At 42.4% G+C, this 27,553-nt stretch overlaps 1 protein-coding gene across 1 annotated transcript; it reads left to right on the plus strand.

The window, feature by feature from the left end:
* Positions 1 to 474: 474 nt before the first annotated feature.
* Positions 475 to 6,311, plus strand: LOC109778382 (nuclear poly(A) polymerase 3). Its single transcript, XM_020336938.4, has 10 exons — positions 475 to 891; positions 993 to 1,070; positions 1,158 to 1,256; positions 2,443 to 2,505; positions 2,592 to 2,753; positions 3,423 to 3,536; positions 3,815 to 3,877; positions 3,977 to 4,273; positions 5,142 to 5,306; positions 5,398 to 6,311. The coding sequence occupies exons 1-10, from the start codon at positions 649 to 651 to the stop codon at positions 5,734 to 5,736; spliced, it is 1,623 nt and encodes a 540-aa protein (XP_020192527.1). The 5' UTR covers positions 475 to 648; the 3' UTR covers positions 5,737 to 6,311.
* The last annotated feature ends 21,242 nt before the right edge of the window (positions 6,312 to 27,553 follow it).

The following is a 27,553-nucleotide window of genomic DNA, read 5'->3' on the forward strand; positions in this document are numbered from 1 at the left end:
TACTTCTATGTAAAGCGGCGCGAAAATGTGGTGCAGAAGATAATGGCAAAGCCTCTCGTATGTTTAAATTAGAAAAATGGCGCGAAAAATACTGAAAGTCTAGATCTCATCCTCATTTGCTTATTTGTTAAGAAAAATGGCGCGAAAAATACTGAAAGCCTGCATCCTTATTTGCTATTTGTTAAGAAAAAGGGCGCGAAAAAATACTGAAAGTCTGCATCTCATCATCATTTGCTATTTGTCAATATATACCATGCTAAAAAGGGTGTTAAACACATCAAACTTTTGGCTGTCTAGGATTTAAGGGCATGTTTGACATAAACAGGTTGTTGACAGCGACAAGCTTAAAAAACAAGGTTGAAAACTGGTGGACCGTTTCCAAGAGGCAGCGACGCCCAACTACAAACCCCGTGCCGTCTTCTATATAAACCCCGTCTTCCCCCTCCCCGTTCCACCACCATCCTCCCACCCATTCCCCTCAAAACCCCCCCAAAGCTGGCCCAAAATAATAGTATACCGTAATTCAAACACGAGGCCCTCGCCGGCGTCGTCGTCCCCGCGGCGACCAACCAACGGCACGGCGACCCACGCCGCGCGCGTGGCCGCCGGCAACCGCTGCGTCCTCGGCACCGGCGGCCCGCGCCGGCAATGGTGCTCGACCGCCCCGTCGGGCGCCCGGCCTTCCGCAAGCCCGAGCGCCGAACCCTAGCCCCGCCGCGTGGTACGGGCCCTCCTCCTCCCCCGCCGATTCCTCCCACGCCGGGGTTGTACCTCCGGGGGCCTCCTCCGCTCCCGCCTCCCGGTGCCATCCTGCCGCGCCCGATCGTCGTCTGCCTCGATCTCGCCAGGATGAAGCAAATGGATTCCTCCCGGAGCTCTTCTCTTATGAAGGTGAGCCGCCGAAGCGTTGAGCTTGCGCGCTTGCCGTTTGGTCGTATCTTGTTGTTTCGTGCCTAATGTTGGGTAACTTTTTTTTTTTTTGCGAGGTTCAGTTCCTTGAGGATACGGGGGTTTCGCCCTCGGAGGAGGAAACCCGGAGGAGGGAGAGGATCATACTCGAGCTCCACAAGGTAAGGGCAGTTCGTCTTTTGGTTCAAAGCTTGCAGCTTGCAATGTGGGCTGGAATTCGACCTGTAATCCGGTTGTGACTGTTGCAGATAGTTATGGATTGGGCGAAAATGGTGGCGTTCAACCAGGGGGGGAAACCTTGGATCACATCAGGCACGGTGTTGACCTTTGGCTCCTATGATTTAGGGGTAAGCACTGAACTCGAACCTGTGCACGATTTGTTGTGCCTTTTTATAATGGTGTGATGCTAGGCTGATCTACTACTATATGATATATCAGTTGAATAATCTTTAGTTTTGAAGGTCAATTTCGTTATCTTTTTATGTCATGTTCGATTTAAAATCCTAGCATTGTTACCTAAAAATGTCAACGATATTCGGTAAGTGCTCAAACATTTCACCGATGGGTGTTGATCATCGTATGTGAGTTGCTACTGGAGAGCCTTGACTTTGTTTGTTTGCAACTTACTGTTGACTTGTAAACTGCATCTGTGCTATGTTAGGTTAGGGTCAGCGCAGAGTGGGTGTTGCTACATCCTTAACTTCTTTACCTATTATCATGACTTTGGTAGTGTCTGGACTAAGGAAATGAGCAGCATGATTTGGTGCTTGGCAGAATGATGCTCTGTTTGACTGCAGTACTATTGCACTATTGATATGATGCAAAAGAAACAATTACTGGTGAAGCAGTCAAAATGTATGATTATAAGTATAAGTGTAGGATCGTGTTGACCAGTTAATCACATGTGTAGGTTTCACATCGTTTATGAGCTGAGAGATGATATATTTTAATTTTTAAGTTGTTCATGTCCAACTTAATATTTGTTTGTTGATGTGGCATAAAGAAACTGATCTTGGGATGGTTAAGATGGATATGAGAGATATTGTATCTTGAATCTGCTCCTACTGATAACATAGTTACATGTGTATATATGTACAACACCAAAGTAGTTTATACTTAATAGCCTGAAAGACATAAACTCATAAATGTTTCGCATAGGTAACGTTCAGGGAATTAGAAGCTAAATATGATCTCTATGTTTATCATATGTAGTTTTTGAAGTGTGGATGTTTTACTTATGCATACAATATTCCTCAATTCCCTAAGGTGGAAGGAATCAGTGAAGTCATTAAATCTCTCCATGAGCTGGAGTTGTTTGTTTTTTCGAGAATATTATTAACGAGCAATATCCCTTGTGTTAAGTTTGAATATATTGGTTTGGTCAATCTGTAATTGCATGTAAGCACCTAGACTGGGTAAACTTAAGGACTGTAATTGGATTTCCATGTTTACAATATTGCCCCTGTATCCAATGCATTTTCCCTTATAAAATTGTGGTTTATCTTTTGGTAACAAGCATTGTTCTCTTTGAAGGCATATGGACCTGAATCTGATATTGATGCAGTCTGTGTTGGTCCTTGCATTGCATCATTACAAGTGAGTATATTTCTCAATTTTCCGTTTATCTAACAGTTTTGAGCCCTTGCAATCACCCCATGAGGTGTCCATGTGTTAACTTGCAGCATCATTTCTTCGTTGTCCTGCGACAAATGCTTGAAGCAAGGCCAGAAGTATCAGACTTGCATTCTATTGAAAGTGCTAGGGTTCCGTTGATGCGCTTTAAATTCAACGGTGTGTCAGTAGATTTTCCATACGCCCAGCTGCCAGTTATCAATGCTGCAGAGGCAAGTATCTTAAAATTGTGATGATTACACGTCTTAGGTTACATGTTATCTCAATTAGTGTTTATTGAATACTTTCTATTATTATGTGTTATATTTCTTACTTAGGTGACTTAAATTTATTCAACTTATTTCTCAAAACAGCTTCTGTAACATCTCTGGCGTAACTATCTAGAACTCCTAATGATGTCCTGAAGCTAATATGTAGGATTTATATTTAACTCCTTATAAGATCATATGGTATTATGGTTTCATTTTGCGTTGCTGTACCTTGATAAGCCATATTGAGTTATTGACCACATCTTTGGTGTTATTTCATCTAACCAGGCGTATATTTGACTAAAGCAGTGAACAGTGACCTAGATATTCTCCCCAAGTATTTCTCAAGCCATAATTTTAATTCATCAACTTTTGCATTTTTATCTTAACACGCTTTTAGCCTCTTCATGTTTATGTTCTTAGCCACACTTAAACGGGTCAAATGTGATACAATTTGTGAAAACTGCTATGTTTATGTTCTTATGGGTATTATCATATAGCCACTCTGCTGGGCACTCTTTCTCATAGATTCGACATTGGTTTTCATTATAAATTTAAGCATTTGCTGAAAGAAACAATTGAGCATAATATCTGGTGATCAATTTAAGCTCTCACAAGCTGTATTTTCTGCAGGCTATACATGCAAATGATCCCCGTTTGCTAGAGAAAGTTGACGAGGCAAGCTGGAGATGTCTATCTGGAGTTCGTGTTAATAGACAAATCATGCAATTAGTTCCAAATATGAAGGTCTAACAACAGTCTCAGTAGATTTATTTACATCACATCATTGTTGCCATTCTTTACTTTTTCTTCCTTGTATTTTTTTATGTTTCCGGGCTTCTGGCATTATCCCTGTTCATGTGCTGATAGTTGCTGTGCTGTGTTTGCACATTCTGTGTACTTTTTGTTTGTTTGTCTGGCATGCACCATGGCATGAATATATGTGTCATTCGATGTGTTTCCAAAACCCTTCTTTCTTATTTTATTAATTTTCTTCTTTTCTAACTTTTTGAGTTTTGATGCAGAAATTTCAACTTTTGTTGCGCTGCCTTAAACTCTGGGCAAGAAAAAGAGGAATTCATTGCCATGTACGTGGTTTGCCTTTTCTCTATTTATACTTCTTATGTATGTTTTTAGTGTTATTTTTGGTCTGACTTTTATCCTCAATTGTATGATGCCATTTTCAGCTAGTTGGCTTCTTTGCTGGAATTCATTTGGCGGTTCTTGGAGCATATGTTTGCCGCAGACATCCAAATGCTACTGCCAATACTTTGTTGTGTAGGTTCTTTGAGATATTTTCTCACTGGCCCTGGCCTCTTCCGGTGTCTTTGCATGAACAAACACCTCTTTGGAGCCCTGATGGGTGCTCTCTCATGCCCATAGTGATGCCCTGTTATCCACCAGAATTTTGTGCCTCTAATGTCACAAAAAGCACTTTCAACAAAATCAAAGAAGAGCTTTGGCGAGGTTTATCTTTGACCAAGGTATGCCTATTTATTCTTTATTTGGTCCTACCTAATTTATGCCACACTGTTCTCCAAAAAAGTTGTTTGCCTGTTTGATATCTCTAGAGTAAATGTAGAAACTTTGAATTTTCTTTTATTGCAACTAAGTTGTAGAAGAGTCATGAGTTTTAATATGCCTGGTATGCCCCAATACCTTCCGTTTCTATTCTTGCTTTATTGCCATGATGGAATTTAAACCTAAAGTAGTGTATAACACTTTGTTACTTGAATTGGGTTTGCTTTTATGCGTCAAGGTTTCAAATAAGCAATTGGCTCACCTATTTTTATTTTCTTTATTTTTTCTTCTTTTTGAGTGGTCCTTTTCTATTCCCCTGTTCCCGTTTTTTTAAAATTGATGAGTTAACTTGTTTCATTTGAAAATTTGATAGCTTCGTTGATCCGTCCAAAATTACAGAAGTTGTAATTCTTGTACAATAATGTTCCCAGCAACTTAAATAGGCCATGTTCCATATTGTTTCACCACGCCCATCGATCTGTTACTTGTTAGACCTGTACTCATTGATAAAAAATATGGTGCCATGTTTGCTTCATTTGATTTGTTGGCATCCTATCTTAATCTCTCTTTTGCTTTGAAATGATTTAACGGAAGTCCAACTTTAACTGGCATGATTAGTTCTGTGTAGGTGGTTTCCTTATTGAACTGTAGAAAGATTATTTTTTAATAATGCGGATTGATAGGAATTGATGATGTATGTTGTAAGATCTGCAGTGAAGCAAAATGCATTGATATATCCATGACACGTCTAAATGATTGCGGACTTCAGTTTTAAGGCTTGCTTGCATTCATGAATAGGCAGCTGAAATGTCACATTTGTCACTTTTACAGGATACAAGTAGTGTTGATATCGACTGGAGTTGGATTTTTGCGCCGTTTCCATATGGTGCAAAATATAAGCACTTCCTTCGCATAGTTCTCTCAGCTCCGACAACTGAAGAGTTGCGTGATTGGGTTGGATGGGTGAAATCACGATTCCGCAGCCTTATTCTCAAGGTTATTTTTCACCGCCTGTTTGTTTTATGTTCACATTGCTGTTTGCAAGCTTTAATGTTGATTGTGACCTCTCCTAACTGATGTTATGCAGCTGGAAAGCCTTAACATTGGTTGTGACCCAAATCCCTCAGAGCAAGTGGATCATACCATCGGTGAGCCAAATGCTGTATTCTTGTGGGGTCTCATCATGTATAGTAATACTCAGATCTGTACAACTTCTCTCAAAGAGGACTTCATGAGAAGTGTCACCAACAACATCTATGGAAAGGAAAAGTGTGCTCATTCGGACATAGAATTGTCTGTTGTCGGTATGCCTCAGGTGCCTAAAAGCATGTCTGATCATCCGGCCTACTTACAGAAACTGCCGAATCTGCCACCGCGAATGCTGGGCTACCCACCGATGAGGCAGGGCTGCAATGCAGTTGGTTAAGACTCCGTTGTCTTCTCAAACCTGTGAATATCCAGATGAGAATAGGTAGAACCTGAGTTTCTTCAGCTTTGAAGGGCGTTTGCAGCATCAGATGGCATTTCTGGTGGTTTTTGTGGAGTTGGGGCTTGTTCATTCCTCAGCGCAAGGAATATGGAAGTGTGTTTGCTGGAGCTGGCTGCTGAGAGATGGAACTTTTTGCCCTGAAGCTTCCAGGGTGCAGTATATTCATTCGGGCGGCTTATTCCTGTTCTGAGGCTTGTAGCAGGTACATGTACATTCATGTACACAGCATAGCAATTGGTATACAATGAGAGAGATATAGCAGTGTAGGAAGTGTGTGTAAAACTGTAGGTGTAATGTTTGGTACCCAGCAGCAAAATGTGTAAGTCGCCTTGTGTGGTCAGAGCTGTTTTGCTGGGTACATCAAATGTAGGGGGTGTTGTGGAATGTGGATGGCGAAGAATGCCATCCATTCTTACTTGTTGTAGTCTGCAGAAAACTGCTGCATGTACTGCTGTTCATGAGTTGTTATGTAGCGAACCATCCGGATGAATGAATGTTCCTGTTGTTGTTTACTCTTGCATTATCTTGGGCTTACTGTTCAGTGTAGTTTTTAATGACATTTTTAACTTCTAAATGAGTTTAAGGGCTTGCAGCCCTGAGGAATGTGGATGGCATTGGGTGTCACATTGATAGTGATCTTGTTCAGCTTTGTTGGTTCTGTCAACAAGATATGTGAAGCCCGGAGGAAGATTGGACCAATATGGTCTTAGCTTAATCTTTGAGCATTTCTTCTTTGGCCAAGAATCTTGAATGTGAAACGGTGTAATTTTTATATGTATGTAATAATTTTATTTTTACATGTCCACTCCTTTTAATAGCATGGGATAACAAGATATGCCATATCGTCACCCTCTGACTTGTGTTTGGTTTGAGGAACTAGGAACGCTATGATCCCAAAATGTTCCTGGTTTGACTTCGAGGAGTAGCCAGACCTGGCCGTTCCTCGCCGAGATCGGAACAGTTGAAAATAGTGCGGGCGATCCCTTGTTGCTTAGATGATCAAGTCCACCACCACAATGAGACATCTCTGTTGCTTTGGGTGTTTTTAATGGACGCATGAAATCATCATCAGACAGCAGTCAGGTGTCTGTCTAACACCAGTTCATTTATTTATTATTACTGTATTATTGTTTTCTTGGAAAAGAGAGAGGGTTTTACCAGTTAATTTTTTGTCTGGTGCCATCTTGATATTAAGTCATATATGCAAAAGCATAAATATTTGTCTTTTCGTAGGATTCAAATTCAGTGAGAAGTTTTTGTGGAGCAATGGAAACTTTTTGTTTCTGCCGCTCGAGTTTTTGCCCGTTTTTCTTATGTCACTCTAGCTGTTAACATTTCACTTTTCCCACTCTACTTTTGATGATACATCACAATTGCTATTCCGTGGCAAAAACATTTTTTTCAGAGTGACAATTGTGATAGATCGGGGTGGCAATTGTGATGTATTGTCAAACCTAAGAGTGACAAAAGTGAAATGTCAAATTTTGCTTTCGCCACAGAATGACAATTATGATATATTGTCAAAAGCTAAGAGTGGTAAAAAATGAAATGTCAAATTTTAGAGTGGCATAAAGAAAATGGGCAAAAACTAGAGTGGCAGAAACAAAAATTCCTCGTTTAAAAATCATATACAAATATATTATTTCCTCTGCATTTAGAAGAAATAAAATATTTGCTAAAACCTAATAGGAACATTAGTCCTCGTTCAACCCAATCTTTATTTCTTCCACCTTCAATTTGGATGTGTCTCGTATACGAGTAGAAGCTTAGCCAAAGTCACTTGGTTGAAGAAGTGGATAATGAACAAATACACTACTTAGATTTAGTTCCTAATGAAGCGAATACATAAGTCATTTATGGTTCAAAAATCTCAGATTAGAAGTGGATGCGGGTCCGCAAAGCTGCATATCAGCGATGTAACCGCTTCGAGCTCGGGTGAGAAGGCGATCCATCATCTTTCCTTTGGTGACTGTTGTGGTGGTGTCAGAGGCAGGTGACGAGCGTTGATGTCAAGCTTAGATGATTCTTCATTCTGGATTGCAATTTTCTTTTTTGGCTGATGTTTCTTTATGCAAAGGCTAGCGTTTTATTGTCCTTTCAGATTTAAAGTTGGTGTTTACAAGCTTGTACTATAAACTTTATGCTATAAAATGAGGCACTTATACCATGCAAAAAAAAGTGGATGTGAGATGCCTACGGCGTCACAAAATCCACACTGCAAAACATAATGAAGGAACACAATAATTACGGGGGATTAATGGGTCGTATGCTTGGCCCATGTCCAACCCATCAATCTCGTTTATGCAGTGTGATGCAGAAACATAAATGATTTTTTTTCTTGTTTTATTCTTTTTTTCTAAATACATCCAAGGTGCATACAACCATGTTTTACAAAGCTTATTCTCACAATCTTCCTTAGCTAAGATGTGCACCACACTTTAAGGCCGCCGAACCTCCTGCTAGATGTAACCGTTGCTGTGACCGCCGATTTGGTCTGTCCACCATAATTTTGGAATGCAAGGTGTTCCTGGTTAAAAAAAATGTGCGCCACATTGTTCGTTGACCACTGCACCCGAAGCACCTTGTGCCCCACTACATAGCTAATCAGCTCCTTAATCATGTCTATAAGCGGACCATAGACTGATTGATCAAGCTTCTTTGCACACAATGGCCTCGCCACACTTTTATTATCCCTTTTAGAGATGATCTTCTGCAAAGTGAAAAAACCACTCCTACCGTTCTAAGTAATTTCAAGTTCTAATTTTGTCCTAATTGAACTTCTCTCTATTTGACAAAGTTTACAAAAAATACGTTGATTTCTACAATATCAAATATAAATGGTACGGAAATATATTATATCTTGAATATAATATAGTGTGGTAGATGTTGATGTATTTTTAATAGACTTGATTAACTTGACTTAGGACAAAGCTAGAACTTCAAATAGTTTGAAATATAGAGACTAATTTCCAATGAGAAGCAAAGCCCAAGTTTTTTTTGCGGGGAGCAAAGCCCAAGGGCTGCATGACGCACACAGCTGCAAAGTAGCACGTGAGTGCATAGATCTTTATCATAATATGATGGGCTATATCGAAGTGTATTGAATAAAAATAATACTTTTATAAATATATACACTTTTAAGTTGGTCTTTATATTTATGTATCTTTTATTTGATATTTTTTCAAGTCATATTGTTGCAAACTTGCAATAAAGATTCACCCCTTGCACACCCACACCCACATGGGTATATAATCACATGCTTGACTCGACAATGGGACAAACATGTCCACGTAAGTGCATGTTGTTGTTATAAAATGGAAGTTGGATCACGGTAGAAAACACGCAATGACAAGATGATGGTTGATGATAGAGTTCGGTGGGAACCTATATCTTCGGGAGCCTTTGCTCGGGTACTCTCTTTTAGTATTAACTCTAGTAATGCAACCTATGATAAAAATCTGTAAGATATCCGACAACGTCTCTGACCACCCACAACAACATGTCATTCAGACTATCTTTCGTGTGTGTTTTAGCTGTGGTATAAATTCAATAGTGTGTTAGGCTTAGGTTATAAGTCCTTTATGAAAGACTAAGTAAAATATAAACATATGCGCGCGCGCACACACACACGATGCCTCCAGAAGACTTTTGAATGGCCCGTCTGACCTCAAGCTTACTGGTCTTTGGAAGATACATGTCTATTTTCTATTGTAATGTTCCACTATTTATAAAAAAATGCTCATAATTGATGGTGTTATCTCCAAAAATAATGAACCTTGAACCATAGAGTCTAATATGCATCTTATACAAGTGGTGGTTAGGTGGCATGTACTCATTCATGTGTGTTAGGTATCTAATGCAACGCGGGCAAGTCTTGAGCCTCTGGAAATCTTGATGAGGTCATCCCAACCATTGACAGACTAACGGTCATTGACAGACTAATCACAAGGAATGGCGCTAAAAAAATACTTGGTCATGTGAATGCTGACCTGGGTTTATCTTATAACCTAACTTAAAACATGTGTGCTTTCACTTTGTTTGTTGTTGGTTGAACTCGGGTGCAATGCATAACAAAATGGTTTTAAACCAAGGACACATAGTTGTACATTGCATGAAGAAACAAGCTTAGTGCCGAAGAAATATAATTAAAGAAACCATGTTTAGACCCTGATGAAACAATGTTTGGTGAGGAAACCAACTATTTGCACCTTAGAGGAGAATAGGAGAAGCCACTCAAGAATTTCCTAACTCATCATTCTTTATCATTTTCCTAGCAAAGAACTGATAGAAATTTGATCCATATACATACAGAGAGACTCATTCTGAGACTGGAGAGTTCTTTCTAAAATTATTATCATGATTCGTCATGGAGTTGCACCTAATCCGTGCTCCACAACTTGAGAATGATTGTGTTGGTTAGTTTCTCGTGATTTCCCTATGGATTGCACCTAATTTGTGCTACATGTGTGTTTAGTTCTCAGATTGTGGATTGGAAATTGTCTCAAATTCCAGCCCATGGTTGGCATCCTCTTTTTTCAAGTCATAATGACCAAGTTACATTGGCTGATCATAGCTAGTTACTCTAATGTTTTTCAATCATGTGATGTGAACATAGTGCCATGCCACTCCTCGAGCACCTATTACCACAACTGGTGCCCATCATCTTGCACCAGCAACGGTTTACACAGTTGTATTTGTTTGTGTTGTTCTTGTAATCCAATCTTAAGATACGCACCCTATAGTTTACAGAGACGGAGCTTCCTTGTAGGTATTTGGGTTAGTAGTACCCAATGAAACAAGGAAATCCTTCACTAACTTAGAACTAATCAGTATTGATTTATAGAAGATAAACCCACTACCATGGATATCACCCCATAAAAAAATATATATCTCTATGATAGTTTAGGTTTATCCCTTTTATACTTCTTTTCTCAGTCCTTAAGTCCAAAGCCTAAAACCCAAAAAATCCAAGCCCTTTTAGTGTCAAAATCAGGTTGTTTTGCATTCCTCTTTATTGTTCATGTTTGGTGTTTGCACCAGATATTTTTGTAGTAGTTGTTGCTCTTATTTTAGTTAGTGGTGTTAGACCTTGTTGTTGTTTGAGAAAAGTAAAAATATTAAAGACGGGTTTCTATCATTTATGCCACTAGTTCTATCCCACTACTCAATTTTGCCATTAGAAATTACAGCTGCTCAGAAATGCCATTGTTCCATGCATGAGATGCTTGCTCAAAAACAACATTAGACACCTTAAAAACGTCATCGTTCCATTAGGTGTTTTCTCAAAAATGCAGTTAGACATCGTTACCGTCAGTTCAAATCTGTTGACCATGTTATATGACAAAAATATCCATTGACCCACATGCCAGCTCTCCATATCACAATGATAAGTGTTGGCCCCACTTATTAGAAGTAAGCCGGTGAATAAGTCTTGTGGAAAATAAGAATGTTGTTGGGGATCAAATGGGACCCACACCATTTCATAGTGAGATAGAGGGAAATGTGACATGTGGATCCATGGGTATTTTGGTCATATAACATAGTACATGGGCTTTGAGCTAGTAGTAATGGTGTCTAGTGGCATTTTTTAGCTCGCGCCTAATAGAGCGATGGCATTTCCGAGCAGTTGAAACTCCTAGTGGCAAAACTTAGTAGTGGGACACAACTAGTGGCATAAATTATAAAAATCCAACTAAATATAAACAAACAAGTGGAAAAGGTGTGGAAAGGTTTTCAATCCCTTTCGTTTTGGTGAAATGTTTTGAGAAGTGTAATTGCAAGTATTGCAGATCAAACTAGATGTAGAGATCTATGCTTTATAATGACTCAGATCGATCGGATTTCACTACTAGCCACTCCCTATTATACCCCACCAAGTCCACAAGAATCCATCAACGCTTCAATTTCTATTCGCTAGTTCAGTACTTTATACTGTCACATACCAGCTATGGATCATTAGAATTTGGGTAAGTAAGACCTTAAATAAGGGAGACTCCATAAATATATATACTTTAGTTTAGTATGTTTTGTCATGCATTAGCATGGAAGGTTTCAACTCAAGAGCATGTGGTGATAATCATGTGAAAGATAATGCTGTGATAACAAGTTAAACATGTCCAAAACATATATATACCTTTTGAAGCTTATATGCATATTTTTTTTATCATTTTATGCATTATTTTATAATATGTACAACCTAATAATTCATATTTTTATGTAGGCCATTTCCAAAACCTTCCCAAACTTAGAAAAATATGGAAAAGTCATGCATGTACTTAGTTCCCTAATCACAAAGGCATAGAAAAAGGGAGGAGATGGGTGGCCAACATTCTGAAGCTTCCCTTTGGTGGGTACTGATACGTCTCCAATGTATCTATAATTTTTGATTGTTCCATGCTATTATATTATCCATCTAGGATGTTTTATATGCATTTATATGCTGTTTTATATGATTTTTGGGACTAACCAATTAACCTAGAGCCCAGTGCCAGTTTCTGTTTTTTCCTTGTTTTTGAGTATCGCAGAAAAGGAATACCAAACGGAGTCCAATTGATGTTGTCGGATTTCGGGTTCCGGCAAAACCCTTGAGGTTCGAACACTGGGGTGCGCACAGAGATCTCTCCTCCCCCTAGCTCACGCCCTTACCGCGATCTCAAAGCTCAGCGCGTCGAACCCACAGAGCAAGAGACACAAGGTTTATACCGGTTCGACCACCGATGTGGTGTAATACCCTACTCCAGTGTGGTGTGGTGGATTGCCTCTTGGGCTAAGGAAGAACTAGTACAGGGGAAGAACAACCTCCTGAGGAGAGGTGCTGTTGTGCTCGGTGAGCTTGTGGATGTGAGGATGGAATGGATCCAATCCAAGATGAGTTGCCTCCTATGGTGGTGGCTAGTCCTATTTATAGAGGCCCTGGTCCTCTTCCCAAATGCTGGCGGAAAGGGATTCCACAACGGCCAAATTCGAAGGGAGACAACTAGTACATGTTATCCTGACTAAAGGTGGTCTTCGCCTGCCAAAGGCTCTGGTGGTGACGCCGTCTTGGGCTCCACGGTGACCTCCGTCCTGCCGTCCTGCTGGTCTTGGTCTCGTTGCACCGATATGGAAACCTTTGCCTGATGCCTCAGGACTCCTCGCCTGCGGTTGCCTCTTTAGCACCAAAGAGGAAACGAGGACACTGCATGCGCTGGCTTGATCCTAGAAATTCTACGCAACTCAAGGACCCACAGAGAGAGTTGGGAATTTCGTTATTTTCATATTTGAGTTTACTCGAATTTTGAAAAGAGGATCGTTTGATTTTAATTATTTTCTCTTCGAATATTTCTTTCATAAAAATAAAAGAGAATGAATTCCTCAAAATAAAGAAATATTGGAGATTTAATATTAAAATCAAATAAGAATTTTATTCGGAGTTTTATCGCTATTTTATTTGAATTAGGAAAAATATGCGTTTTTCAAAATTGCATTAGAGTCCCAAATAAATGTTCACCTTGTCCGGTAGATTTTCAGAGGATGGGGAAAATTTATTTCAGGATTTTTGAAGTCCGTTTAGTATTTCTTTTCTTCATTTTTTTGCGCGGAATTATTAAAAAAAAACGAACCGACTCCGGGCCGTGACCGGACAGGACTCCCCAGCCGGCCCCCCCTCTTATAAGCCGCCGCCCGCGACCCCCAGCCCACCCCAACCCACCCGTGCCTAACCCTAACCCTAAGCCACCGCCGCCGCCGCCCCTCGCCGCCGACCACCGCCGCCCCGCCGGAGCCCCACCGTCGCCACGCCGCCGCCTCGCCGGAGGTAGCAACCGCCGCCGCCGGTTTTCTTCGGAAAACCGTACGGTTTTTTTAAGAACCCGCGGTTTATTTTATAGATCGGTTTTTTCCCGGTTTAGTTATTTAGCGAACGACCGTTCGTTCGTTCGTTTTAACGAACGATTTTCACCGTTTAGCCGCAGACAGCGAACGTTCGTTCGTTAGCCTGTTCGTCAGTTTTTCTTTTTCTCGAGTTTTTCGCGATTATTTTCGATCGCGATTTCTGATCCGATTTTCGTTTTAGTTTATCTTTTCGCTCGTTTATCGGAATCAGGCGATTCAAGCGCCTAGAGTTTCGTCTCGATGCCCTATTTCTGTTTAATCAACTTAAACAAGTTTTTGCTACTGTAAAATTTGACTTTAGTCCAGATTAGTAATCGAAGCTTGTTTCTTTCGCAGTTTGAGTTTTGTTGCTTCGTTTGATTTGATTCTTTTAGCAAACCGGAGTTCTGAAGTTGAACTTTCTGGTTAGATCTTCTTATTTGAGTTTTACCCGTGGATCTTGCCTGATTGCTTATTGTATGCTTGTTTGTTTGCGATAGAGTACCCGGAGTGCGAAGCGTGCCACTACGAGTCTCTAGGTTTCACGGATCATCAGCAAGGCAAGTAACACTTTGATCATACCTCTTTACTACCCAGTTTTATTGCATTAGATCAATCCTCAAACAATTGCATGATTAGGAGCTGATTAATATGTGGGGTTTGGGAAGTAGATGAGGTAGTACCTATTCACCTGTTATTATCAAACCTATGGGAGTTACTTCTACGTTGCTTATATTGCTATGCTATGCTGGTAGACGTGGTTTGGGTTTGAGTGTATTCATGACAGATGTGAGTATTGTTAATTAATGGTTAACTTAAGGTGGCAACTTTAATACACATCTGGGTGGATTGAGGCACCTGGGGAACCCAGTGTTGCCTGTATTTTTGGAAATCCCGGGGTACCGTGTGATTCTCCTATGGACTGCCACCCAGGCTCAAAGGGATCATAAGATTATTCATGCTAGAAACTTCCGTGTGCAGCCACATGCCATTATGGGCTCTGGCATAGTTGAGTAAGTTGTGGGAAACCTTTCCATGATGGGCTAGCAGATGTAGGGGATTGTAGGTGTACCGGCCTATCTATCGGTGACCTCTTCGGAAATACTGTGTCTCGGTCATCCGTTTCTCAAACATTATGTAGTGCGAGAAATCCAACGGAGGAGACCGAGTCTTGTGGGGAAAAGTGCGCAAACCTCTGTAGAGTGTACAAACTAATCATGGTTAGCCGTGTCCCCGGTTATGGACATCTTGAGTATCTAGTTCTTGAATTATCATGTGGGTCTCATCACTCTTAATATAATTTGATTGGGTTTAATGATGATGCTTAATTGGGATTGAGTTGGTGAACCTTCTCAATGTTTAACAACCACCATGATAGTTAAATAAAATTTATTCCTTTGTTGTAGGAAAAAATTGGCTTTCCGCAAAACATTTTAACTATACAGCCTCCACCAGCCATATATGCATGTAGTGATAGCATTATTCTGTTCATTACTCTTTTGTGTTGCCTTGCCAGCATATTCCATGTGCTGAACCGTTTCGGGCTGCAACGTATCATGTTGCAGACTTTTCAGACGACGAGTAAGGAGCCATAGGTCGTTGTCTTTCACTCAGTGATGCTGTTGGAGTTGATGGACTCACTTTATCTTCCAAGCCTTCCGCTGTTATCGTATTAGATGGCCTTAAGCCATATTTATTGTAATAAGTTCTCTTTTGAGACATTCGATGTAATAAGTGTGTGATTGCTACTCTGTTATAAATCCTCAAGTACTGTGCGTGTCAGCATTACCGATCCAGGGGTGACACTGATGCACAGAGACCAGACTGTTTGAGGTCTGGTCGCTACGGAGACTCTGGGGCGTGTACAGCCCCACTCATTATTACGTGAGAGTGTCACGAGCGGAGACCTTCACAGGCGTGAGCCTTGCTTCATATCGCCAGACGAGGGCCCCGCCTTGCGCCACCCTCGACCACCGTTGGGGCGTCCAGAAACCAGGACGATGCCAAGGGGCAAAGGGGATGCTAGCGGCGCCCTCGGTGACCACGGGCCCTCTGCCGGGGGGAAGGCTCACAAGTGCCTCCCCGGTAGAGGACCTACCTCCGGGCGACGCCTTGCTCCGTGCGACGCGGGGAGGGGCCTTCCTCCTGGCTCCTCACACACAACCCCCAGTGCGCTTCCCCTAGTGGAAGGGGGGCTACCGTGCTGGGGCCGTCGTCCATCGCTGTAACCTGATTCACTTGCGACCCATGGTTAGCGTAAGCCTGCTCCTAAGAGATTAGTGGTACCCTGTAGCTGTTGTCGCCGGCGTGGTCGGCGAGGTTCCCGGGTAGCTCCTGAAAGGTCTCAACTTCCAGTGTCTCCTCTTCCCAACCCGGTTCGAGGAACGTGCCGGGGTCATCTTTCGGTGTGTACTCCTGATCCATCATGCGGGGCACATAAGCCTCCGGAGCTGTCGCCCCGGAAACCTCGCTGAAGTGCCCCGTGCTCCACGTCGCCCGGCCCGGCGCACGCTCTAAGGATGGTAGGGCTGCATCCTGCCGGGGCCGTGGGTGGCAACGCTCACCCCTGCGCCCATCGGGGGAGGCACAGGCGCAATTGTGTGTCCGGCGCCGCTGGTCGCGTCGATGCCGACGAAACCTCCTGGTGCGCCCGGGAGCACGCGAGCGCGACGAGGCCCACCGTGCGATCTGGCCGCAGCCTGAGGCGTATGCAAGGAGCAGAAAGGCGGCGTGCCCCTGGCTGCGGCGCCCAACAGCTCGGCGACGCGCTCCAGCAATGCATCTCGGCCGCTCTCCATCAGTCGGCATCGCAGCAGCTCCCGCGTCACTGTGAGCGCGGCCCTCATGTTCGCTTGTTCCTGCCGGGTGTGCGGTGCCGGCGCCACAGCATAGCTTGAGGCCCTAGCGGCGGCCCGCGCGTGCCACAGAGTAAGGGTGGACGGCGTAGGACCGCACCGCCCGCGCTCCGCAGCGTTTGGCGGTGCGCGTGCCGCCTGGAGTGTGGGGTTGAGGTCTTCTTGGGCGGACGACGCCGCCCGGGCTGGCCAAGCTTCCCAGTGGTCGGTGTCGGCCCTCAGGTCGCCGGACATTGGCGCTGCAGAGTGCTGGCGGGTCTGCTGATGGAAGAGAGGCTTCGGCGCACCCCTACCTGGCGCGCCAAATGTCGGATTTTGGGTTCCAGCAAAACCCTTGATGTTCGAACACTGGTGTGCGCACGAGGATCTCTCCTCCCCCTAGCTCACGCCCTCACCGCAATCTCAAAGCTCAGCGCGTCGAACTCACAGAACAAGAGACACAAGGTTTATACTGGTTCGGGCCACCGATGTGGTGTAATACCCTACTCCAGTGTGGTGTGGTGGATTGCCTCTTGGGCTAAGGAAGAACTAGTACAGGGGAAGAACAGCCTCCTTAGGAGAGGTGTTCTTGTGCTCGGTGAGCTTGTGGATGTGAGGATGGAATGGATCCAATCCAAGATGAGTTGCCTCCTATGGTGGTGGCTAGTCCTATTTATAGAGGCCCTGGTCCTCTTCCCAAATGCTGGCGGGAAGGGATGCCACAACGGCCAAATTCGAAGGGAGACAACTAGTACATGTTATCCTGACTAAAGGTGGTCTTCGCTTGCCAAAGGCTCTGGTGGTGACGCCGTCTTGGGCTCCACGGTGACCTCCATCCTGCCGTCCTGCTGGTCTTGGCCTCGTTGCACCGATATGGAAACCTTTGCCTGATGCCTCGGGACTCCTCGTCTGCGCTTGCCTCTTTAGCACCAAAGAGGAAACAAGGACACTGCGCACGCTGTCACCCGCCTGGCCTCCGTCATCATGGCTTACGTCACAGGAACCTCGCGAGGTGCCCCTTGCCTTAATCTCTCCGCCCCTCACGAGCCAGCCTGGTGAGGCTGCCCCCGAGGAGGTCTTGCATTGTCTGCCTCGCGAGGCTTGGCCCCTCGCGAGGGGCTTGAGTGTTTGCTGGTGAAGATGGGCCGTACAGGGCTGCTGGTGGAGCCACGCCGTCGGCCGTAGGCAGGCAAGTCTCGGGACCCTCGTTCCGAGGACGCCGACAGACGTGCCAATTTTCGATGATTTTTTATGGACCAAAAGAAGCCCCCGGAGTAAAAGAGTTGGGCCAGAAGACTCCCGAGCCGTCCACGAGGGTGGGGGGCGCGCCCTACCCCCCTGGGTGCGTCCCCTATCTCGTGGACGACTCGGAGACCCCCCTGACATGAGACCTACGCCAAAAATTCCTATAAATACAGAAACCTCCAGAAAATAACCTAGATCGGGAGTTCCGCCGCCGCAAGCCTCTGTAGCCAGCAAAAACCAATCGGGACCCTGTTCCGGCACCCTGCCGGAGGGGGGATCCCTCACCGGTGGCGATCTTCATCATCCCGGCGCTCTCCATGACGAGGAGGGAGTAGTTCACCCTCGGGGCTGAGGGTATGTACCAGTAGCTATGTGTTTGATCTCTCTCTCTCTCGTGTTCTTGATTCGGCACGATCTTGATGTATGGCGAGCTTTGCTATTATAGTTGGATCTTATGATGTTTCTCCCCCTCTACTCTCTTGTAATGGATTGAGTTTTCCCTTTGAAGTTATCTTATCGGATTGAGTCTTGAAGGATTTGAGAACACTTGATGTATGTCTTGCATGTGCTTATCTGTGGTGACAATGGGATATTCACGTGATCTACTTGATGTATGTTTTGGTGATCAACTTGCGGGTTCAGTGACCTTGTGAACTTATGCATAGGGGTTGGCACACATTTTCTTCTTGACTCTCCGGTAGAAACTTTGGGGCACTCTTTGAAGTTCTTTGTGTTGGTTGAATAGATGATTCTGATATTGTGTGATGCATATCGTATAATCATACCCGCGGATACTTGTGGTACATTGGAGTATCTAGGTGACATTAGGGTTTTGGTTGATTTGTGTCTTAAGGTGTTATTCTAGTATGAACTCTAGGATAGATCGAACGGAAAGAATAGCTTCGTGTTATTTTACTACGGACTCTTGAATATATTGATTAGAAAGAATAACTTTGAGGTGGTTTCGTACCCTACAATAATCTCTTCGTTTGTTCTCCGCTATTAGTGACTTTGGAGTGACTCTTTGTTGCATGTTGAGGGATAGTTATATGATCCAATTATGTTATTATTGTTGAGAGAACTTGCACTAGTGAAAGTATGAACCCTAGGCCTTGTTTCCTAGCATTGTAATACCATTTGTGCTCACTTTTATCGCTTGTTACCTTACTGTTTTTATAATTTCAGATTACAAAAACCTATATCTACCATCCATATTGCACTTGTATCACCATCTCTTCGCCGAACTAGTGCACCTGTACAATTTACCATTGTATTGGGTGTGTTGGGGACACAAGAGACTCTTTGCTATTTGGTTGCAGGGTTGTTTGAGAGAGACCATATTCATCCTATGCCTCCCACGGATTGATAAACCTTAGGTCATCCACTTAAGGGAAATTTGCTACTGTCCTACAAACCTCTGCACTTGGAGGCCCAACAACGTCTACAAGAAGAAGGTTGAGTAGTAGACATCAAGCAATTTCTGGCGCCGTTGCCGGGGAGGCTAGGTAAGCGGCACCCCCGTCAACTAAGTAATTTCTGGCGCCGTTGCTGGGGAGGTGAGTGCTTGAAGGTATATCTTTAGATCTTGCAATTGAATCTTTTAGTTTCTTGTTTTATCACTAGTTTAGTTTATAAAAGAAAACTACAAAAAAATGGAATTAAGGGTGACTCATTTGCTTCATCTTTTTAATGTCTTTCGTGAAAATGATGGAAAGGAAAATTGTGCTCAAGTACTAGAAGAAGAATTACATAGAATGCTTGGCATAAAATATGTGAATGATGAGCATGATTGCAATGTTGTTAGTATGAATTCTTTGAATACCCATGATGCTAATGATATGCAAAGCCACAAGCTTGGGGAGGCTATGTTTGATGAAGGTGATATTTTTTGTCCCCCAAGTTTTGATGAGCAAATTTATTATGATGATAGTATGCCTCCTATTTATGATGATTATATTGATAAAGGTGGGTTTGGAAGAGTGTCAACTTTAGAAAGTAATAATCCCATTATTTTGGAGGATGTTGAATATTATTGTGATAATTATGAAAGTGGATTTGGAGAGGTCATGACTTTATTAGTGATGAATCCACTATTTCGGAACAGGTTCCAATTGATTATGAGAACAAAGTTGCTATCTATGATGATTATTGTGATGACTTGTATGCTATTAAGAATAATGGTAACCATGAAACTTGTCATCTTGGTTTTAATTTTCAATTGGATTATGCCTCACATGACAGTTATATTGTTGAATTCATTCATGATGCTACTGAAAATTATTATGAGGGAGGAACATATGCTTGTAGTAATTGCAATAATGTCAAGTTTCCTCTCTATGTGCTTAAAGTTTTAAAGTTATGCTTTTTTGCCTTCCTATGCTAGTTGATTATTGTTCCCATAAATTGTTTGTTCACAAAATACCTATGCATAGGAAGTGGGTTAGACTTAAATGTGCTAGTCATATTCTTCATGATGCTCTCTTTATGTTTCAATTCTTATCTTTTATGTGAGCATCATTGAAATCATCATGCCTAGCTAGGGGCGTTAAACGTTAGCGCTTGTTGGGACTTGGTAGGCAACCCAATTTTACTTTTGTCCTTTGATTTTGCTCCTGTTTAGTAATAAATAATTCATCTACCCTCTGTTTAGATGTGGTTTTATGTTTTAATTAGTGTTTGTGCCAAGTAGAACCTTTGGGAAGACTTGGGTGAAGTCTTTGTGATCTTGCTGTAAAAAACAGAAACTTTTGCGCTCACGATATTAGCTGCCATTTTTTTACTGGAGAGTGATTTTAGGTTGATTCTTTTTGCAGATGATTAATAGATAAATTCCTCACGTCCAACAATTTAGTTAAGAATTGTTGGATTTACCTAAGTATTCGAATGATACAGATTGCTACAGACTGTTCTGTTTTTGACAGATTCTGTTTTTCGTGTGTTGTTTGCTTATTTTGATGAATCTATGAGTAGTATCGGAGGGTATGAACCATAGAGAATCTGGAATACAGTATATATTACACCAGTATGAATTTATAATGAGTTCACAACAGTAACAAAACTGGTGGTTTATTTTCATATACTAACAGAGCTTATGAGTTTTCTGTTGAGTTTTGTGTTGTGAAGTTTTCAAGTTTTGGGTAAAGATTCGATGGACTATGGAATAAGGAGTGGCAAGAGCCTAAGATTGGGGATGCCCAAGGCACCCCAAGGTAATATTCAAGGACAAACAAGAGCCTAAGCTTGGGTATTCCCCGGATGGCATCCCCTCTTAGGCTTCGTTCATCGGTAACTTTACTTGGAGCTATATTTTTATTCACCACATGATATGTGTTTTGCTTGGAGCGTCATTTTATTTTATTTTGTTTTGCTTGCTGTTTGAATAATATCACAAGATCTGAAATTCTTAAATGTTAGAGAGTCTTCACATAGTGGCATGATTATTCGACTACTCATTGATCTTCACTTATATCTTTCATAGTAGTTTGTCGTTTGCTCTAGTGCTTCACTTATATCTTTTAGAGCACGACGGCGGTTTTATTTTGAAGAAATAGATGAACTCTCATGCTTCACTTATATTATTTTGAGAGTCTTTTTAGAACAGCATGGTAATTTGCATTGGTTTTGAATTTAGTCCTAATACGATAGGCATCCAAGAGGGATATAATAAAAACTTTCATATAAGTGCATTGAATACTATGAGAAGTTTGATACTTGATGATTGTTTTGAGATATGAAGATGGTGATATTAGAGTCATGCTAGTTGAGTATTTGTGAATTTGAGAAATACTTGTGTTGAGGTTTGGAAGTCCCGTAGCATGCACGTATGGTAACCGTTGTGTATCAAATTTGAAGCATGAGGTGTTTCTTTGATTGTCCTCCTTATGAGTGGCGGTCGGGGACGAGTGATGGTCTTTTCCTACCAATCTATCCCCCTAGGAGCATGCGCGTAGTGCTAGGTTTTGATGACTTGTATATTTTTGCAATAAGTATGTGAGTTCTTTATGACTAATGTTGAGTCCATGGATTATACACACTCTCACCCTTCCATCATTGCTAGCCTCTTCGGTACCGTGCATTGCCCATTCTCACCTCGAGAGTTGGTGCAAACTTCGCCGGTGCATCCAAACCCCGTGATATGATACACTCTATCACACATAAGCCTCCTTATATCTTCCTCAAAACAGCCAGCATACCTACCTATTATGGCATTTCCATATCCATTCCGAGATATATTGCCATGCAACTTTCCACCGTTCCGTTTATTATGACACGCTTCATCATTGTCATATTGCCTTGCATGATCATGTAGTTGACATCGTATTTGTGGCAAAGCCACCATTCATAATTTTTATACATGTCACTCTTGAATCATTGCACATCCCGGTACACCGCCAGAGGCATTCATATAGAGTCATATTTTGTTCTAGTATCGAGTTGTAATTCTTGAGTTGTAAATAAATAGAAGTGTGATGATCATCACTATTAGAGCATTGCCCCGTGTGAGGAAATAAAAAAAGGGGGAGAAAGGCCAAATAAAAAAAGAGAAGGCCCCCCAAAAAGAGAAAGGCCAAAAAAAGAGAAGGCCCCAAAAAAATGAGAAAAAAGAGAGAAGGGGCAATGTTACTACCCTTTTTCCACACTTGTGCTTCAAAGTAGCACCATGATCTTCATAATAGAGAGTCTCTTATTTTGTCACTTTCATATACTAGTGGGTAATTTTCATTATAGAACTTGGCTTGTATATTCTAACAATGGGCTTCCTCAAATGCCCTAGGTCTTCGTGAGCAAGCAAGTTGGATGCACACCCACTTAGTTTCTTTTGTTGAGCTTTCATACATTTATAGCTCTAGTGCATTCGTTGCATGGCAATCCCTACTCCTCGCATTGACATCAATTGATGGGCATCTCCATAGCCCGTTGATTAGCCGCCTCGATGTGAGACCTTCTCCTTTTTTGTCTTCTCCACATAACCTCCATCATCATATTCTATTCCACCTATAGTGCTATGTCCATGGCTCGCGCTCATGTATTGCGTGAAAGTTGAAAAAGTTTGAGAATACTAAAGTATGAAACAATTGCTTGGCTTGTCATCGGGGGTTGTGCATGATTTGAGCATTTTGTGTGACGAAGATGGAGCATAGCCAAACTATATGATTTTGTAGGGATGAACTTTCTTTGGCCATGTTATTTTGAGAAGACATAATTGCTTGGTTAGTATGCTTGAAGTATTATTGTTTTTATGTAGATATTAAACTTTTGTCTTGGATCTTTCGGATCTGAACATTCATGCCACAATAAGGAAAATTACATTGAAAATTATGTTAGGTAGCATTCCACATCAAAAATTCTGTTTTTATCATTTACCTACTCGAGGACGAGCTGGAATTAAACTTGGGGATGCTTGATACGTCTCCAACGTATCTATAATTTTTGATTGTTCCATGCTATTATATTATCCATCTAGGATGTTTTATATGCATTTATATGCTGTTTTATATGATTTTTGGGACTAACCTATTAACCTAGAGCCTAGTGCCAGTTTCTGTTTTTTCCTTGTTTTTGAGTATTGCAGAAAAGGAATACCAAATGGAGTGCAATTGACGTGCCAATTTTTGATGATTTTTTATGGACCAAAAGAAGCCCCCGGAGTAAAAGAGTTGGGCCAGAAGAGTCCCGGGCCGTCCATGAGGGTGGGGGGCGCGTCCTACCCCCCTGGGCGCGTCCCCCTATCTCATGGACGACTCGGAGACCCCCATGACGTGAGACCTACAAAAAAATTCCTATAAATATAGAAACCTCCAGAAAATAACCTAGATCAGGAGTTCTGCTGCCGCAAGCCTCTGTAGCCACCAAAAACCAATCGGGACCCTGTTCCGGCACCCTGCCGGAGGGGGGATCCCTCATCGGTGGCCATCTTCATCATCCCGGCGCTCTCCATGACGAGGAGGGAGTAGTTCACCCTCGGGGCTGAGGGTATGTACCAGTAGCTATGTGTTTGATCTCTCTCTCTCGTGTTCTTGATTCGGCACGATCTTGATGTATCGCGACCTTGCTATTATAGTTGGATCTTATGATGTTTCTCCCCCTCTACTCTCTTGTAATGGGTTGAGTTTTCCCTTTGAAGTTATCTTATCGGATTGAGTCTTTAAGGATTTGAGAACACTTGATGTATGTCTTGCATGTGCTTATCTGTGGTGACAATGGGATATTCATGTGATCTACTTGATGTATGTTTTGGTGATCAACTTGCGGGTTCAGTGACCTTGTGAACTTATGCATAGGGGTTGGCACACGTTTTCTTCTTGACTCTCCGGTAGAAACTTTGGGGCACTCTTTGAAGTTCTTTGTGTTGGTTGAATAGATGAATCTGAGATTGTGTGATGCATATCGTATAATCATACCCGCGGATACTTGTGGTACATTGGAGTATCTAGATGACATTAGGGTTTTGGTTGATTTGTGTCTTAAGGTGTTATTCTAGTATGAACTCTAGGATAGATCGAACGGAAAGAATAGCTTCGTGTTATTTTACTACGGACTCTTGAATAGATTGATCAGAAAGAATAACCTTGAGGTGGTTTCATACCCTACAATAATCTCTTTGTTTGTTCTCCGCTATTAGTGACTTTGGAGTGACTCTTTGTTGCATGTTGGGGGATAGTTATATGATCCAATTATGTTATTATTGTTGAGAGAACTTGCACTAGTGAAAGTATGAACCCTAGGCCTTGTTTCCTAGCATTGCAATACCATTTGTGCTCACTTTTATCGCTTGTTACCTTGCTGTTTTTATAATTTCAGATTACAAAAACCTATATCTACCATCCATATTGCACTTGTATCACCATCTCTTCGCCGAACTAGTGCACCTATACAATTTACCATTGTATTGGGTGTGTTGGGGACACAAGAGACTCTTTGCTATTTGGTTGCAGGGTTGTTTGATAGAGACCATATTCATCCTACGCCTCCCACGGATTGATAAACCTTAGGTCATCCACTTAAGGGAAATTTGCTACTGTCCTACAAACCTCTGCACTTGGAGGCCCAACAACGTCTACAAGAAGAAGGTTGAGTAGTAGACATCAGGTACCTTGGCACCTACATTACAAAACCCACCATATTTATTAAAAATGATTTAGGATTTACACATTTCCATAAATTATTAAAACAACTCGGGAGGTGAGGTTTCAACATCCAAAAGAGCCCCCCCAAAGTCTACATCCAATCTAGGGTGGGTGGGGGTCTCATCCTGCACCAAAAATAGCCACGAAGATCATAGGGGAATACCTCTCACTACAAGTGGAGAGGGCTAAGTAAGAAGTAGGAAAGTGTCCCTTCCCCCATGCTTGACGCTTGAATGCCATTCATTCCCCACCAATCAGAGTGAGAGTATTAGTGAGTTGTGTGACTCCACCAATCGCGAGGTCGATATGATTCCCCACATGATCAGAGAGACGAGTGATCCAGCAAATGCATTGAGAGGGGATTATTGAATTGCTAACAATCCTCCAGCTTTGCAATATGTGGAAATGTAAAAACCATAACTAGTTGCGCTCAACAATGGGAAGAGGAGATTAAAGGAACAATCATAGGGTACATGAGTGTCATTACACATAGGTCATGTGTGCAGAATAATTTTCATGGGGGCATGCATTTTTTCTTTCCCATTTGGGTGCACCTAGGGGTATGCAATTGTCAAGTCATATATTTCCATTGACCTTTGGAATACAACAAATAAGTTAATAAACTTAACAATTGCACATGAGCATTCAAATTTCCATTTGCCTTCTCATCTGGTTTTGGTTTGGTGTTATTATTTCGTAGACCAAAAGGAGTCGAGGCATCTTCCACTTTTGGCTTTCTTTCCAAATTCTCTAGAATCCCCCACTTTGGTGTCAAATTAAGGGAAGAATTGGGGAGGGGCATCTGGACCTTCCGCAATGTCATGCAGACATGTGGGGACCACCTCACTCCTCTCACCTCCCCACTCTCGACACTTTCTCTCATCTATTCATTACACTGCCAAACCCTTCCCTATCAACCCACCAATGCCGCCCAAACCCTCCTCTCCCCAACTGCGTCAACGCCGCCGCCATCGATGGACTGTAGGATGATGAAGGAGGAGCTAATGCGCAATCATGGTGCGAGGCTTCTTGGTGCAATGGACACTGACGTGCCATCCATCCACCATGTCCCGGCCTTCATCCACGAGGCGAGATCTCCGCCATGCTCCTGGAACTGCCGATTGGCATCATGTCATGTCCCATCGCCGCCAAGCGCACCATCTCACTGCCTCCACCCCACGGCACATGGATCTCTCTCGTGATAGATTTAGCTCGTCCATATCGTCTCTTGAGATACCATTTTTGTTGGCAGATCAAGATGGCATGGTGTCCGACTCCCGGAGTGTCTTCTCTGTCAACGGATCAAGCTCACATGACAGGTTCATCTTGCATGGTGTCATCTTTGGTAGCACATCGAATTCCCAAGATGGATCAGGCTCGAGCATCCTGCCGCCTTCCTCTGGCCGCATGAGTTGGATGGTGTGGACTGGGACGCTCTCGAGCTTTCCTTCGAGAACAACAAGAGGTGATTCACCATTCCATGACCTCGATGTAGTCTTGATACCTCCTTTTAGTGATCCGGTAATGGAACAGAAAAGTGTATCCCACACTGATACGTATTCAACGTATCTAAAATAAAAGGGACAATGTTACTATCCTTTTCCACACTTGTGCTCCAAAGAGCACCATGATCTTTATGATAGAGAGTCTCTTATTTTGTCACTTTCATATACTAGTGGGAATTTTTCATTATAGAACTTGGCTAGTATATTCCAATAGTGGGCTTCCTCAAATGCCCTAGGTCTTCATGAGCAAGCAAGTTGGATGCACACCCACTTAGTTTCTTTTGTTGAGCTTTCATACATTTATAGCTCTAGTGCATCCGTTGCATGGCAATCCCTACTCCTTGCATTGACATCAATTGATGGGCATCTCCCTAGCCCGTTGATTAGCCGCGTCAATGTGAGACTTTCTCCTTTTTTGTCTTCTTCACACAACCCCCATCATTATATTCTATTCCACCCATAGTGCTATATCCATGGCTCACGCTCATGTATTGCGTGAAAGTTGAAAAAGTTTGAGATTACTAAAGTATGAAACAATTGCTTGGCTTGTCATCGGGGTTGTGCATGATGAGAGCATTCTTGTGTGACGAAAATGGATCATGACCAAACTATATGATTTTGTAGGGATGAACTTTCTTTGGCCATGTTATTTTGAGAAGACATGATTGCTTAGTTAGTATGCTTGAAGTATTATTATTTTTATGTCAATATTAAACTTTTATCTTGAATCTTTCGGATCTGAACATTCATGCCACAATAAAGAAAATTACATTAAAGATTATGTTAGGTAGCATTCCACATCGAAAATTCTGTTTTTATCATTTACCTACTCGAGGACGAGCAGGAATTAAGCTTGGGGATGCTTGATACGTCTTCAACGTATCTATAATTTTTGATTGTTCCATGCTATTATATTATCTGTTTTGGATGTTTAATGGGCTTTATTATACACTTTTATATTATTTTTGGGACTAACCTACTAACCAAAGGCCCAGTGCAAATTGCTGTTTTTTGCCTATTTCAGTGTTTCGCAGAAAAGGAATATCAAACGGAATCCAAACGGAATGAAACCTTCGGGAGAGTCGTTTTTGGAACAAACACAATCCAAGAGACTTGGAGTGGACGTCAAGGAAGCAACGAGGCGGCCACGAGGTAGGAGGGCGCGCCCCCACCCTTGTGGCCCCCTCGTGGC

Source organism: Aegilops tauschii, chromosome 4, assembly GCF_002575655.3.
Source record: "Aegilops tauschii subsp. strangulata cultivar AL8/78 chromosome 4, Aet v6.0, whole genome shotgun sequence".
Lineage (NCBI taxonomy): Eukaryota > Viridiplantae > Streptophyta > Magnoliopsida > Poales > Poaceae > Aegilops > Aegilops tauschii.

Coding starts and splice junctions, on each gene's coding strand:
- LOC109778382 (XM_020336938.4), top strand. CDS start 649: ATGGTGCTCGACCGCCCCGTCGGGCGCCCGGCCTTCCGCAAGCCCGAG. Junction 2,506..2,591: donor CTTGCATTGCATCATTACAA/GTGAGTATATTT, acceptor GTTAACTTGCAG/CATCATTTCTTCGTTGTCCT. Junction 4,274..5,141: donor GAGGTTTATCTTTGACCAAG/GTATGCCTATTT, acceptor TCACTTTTACAG/GATACAAGTAGTGTTGATAT.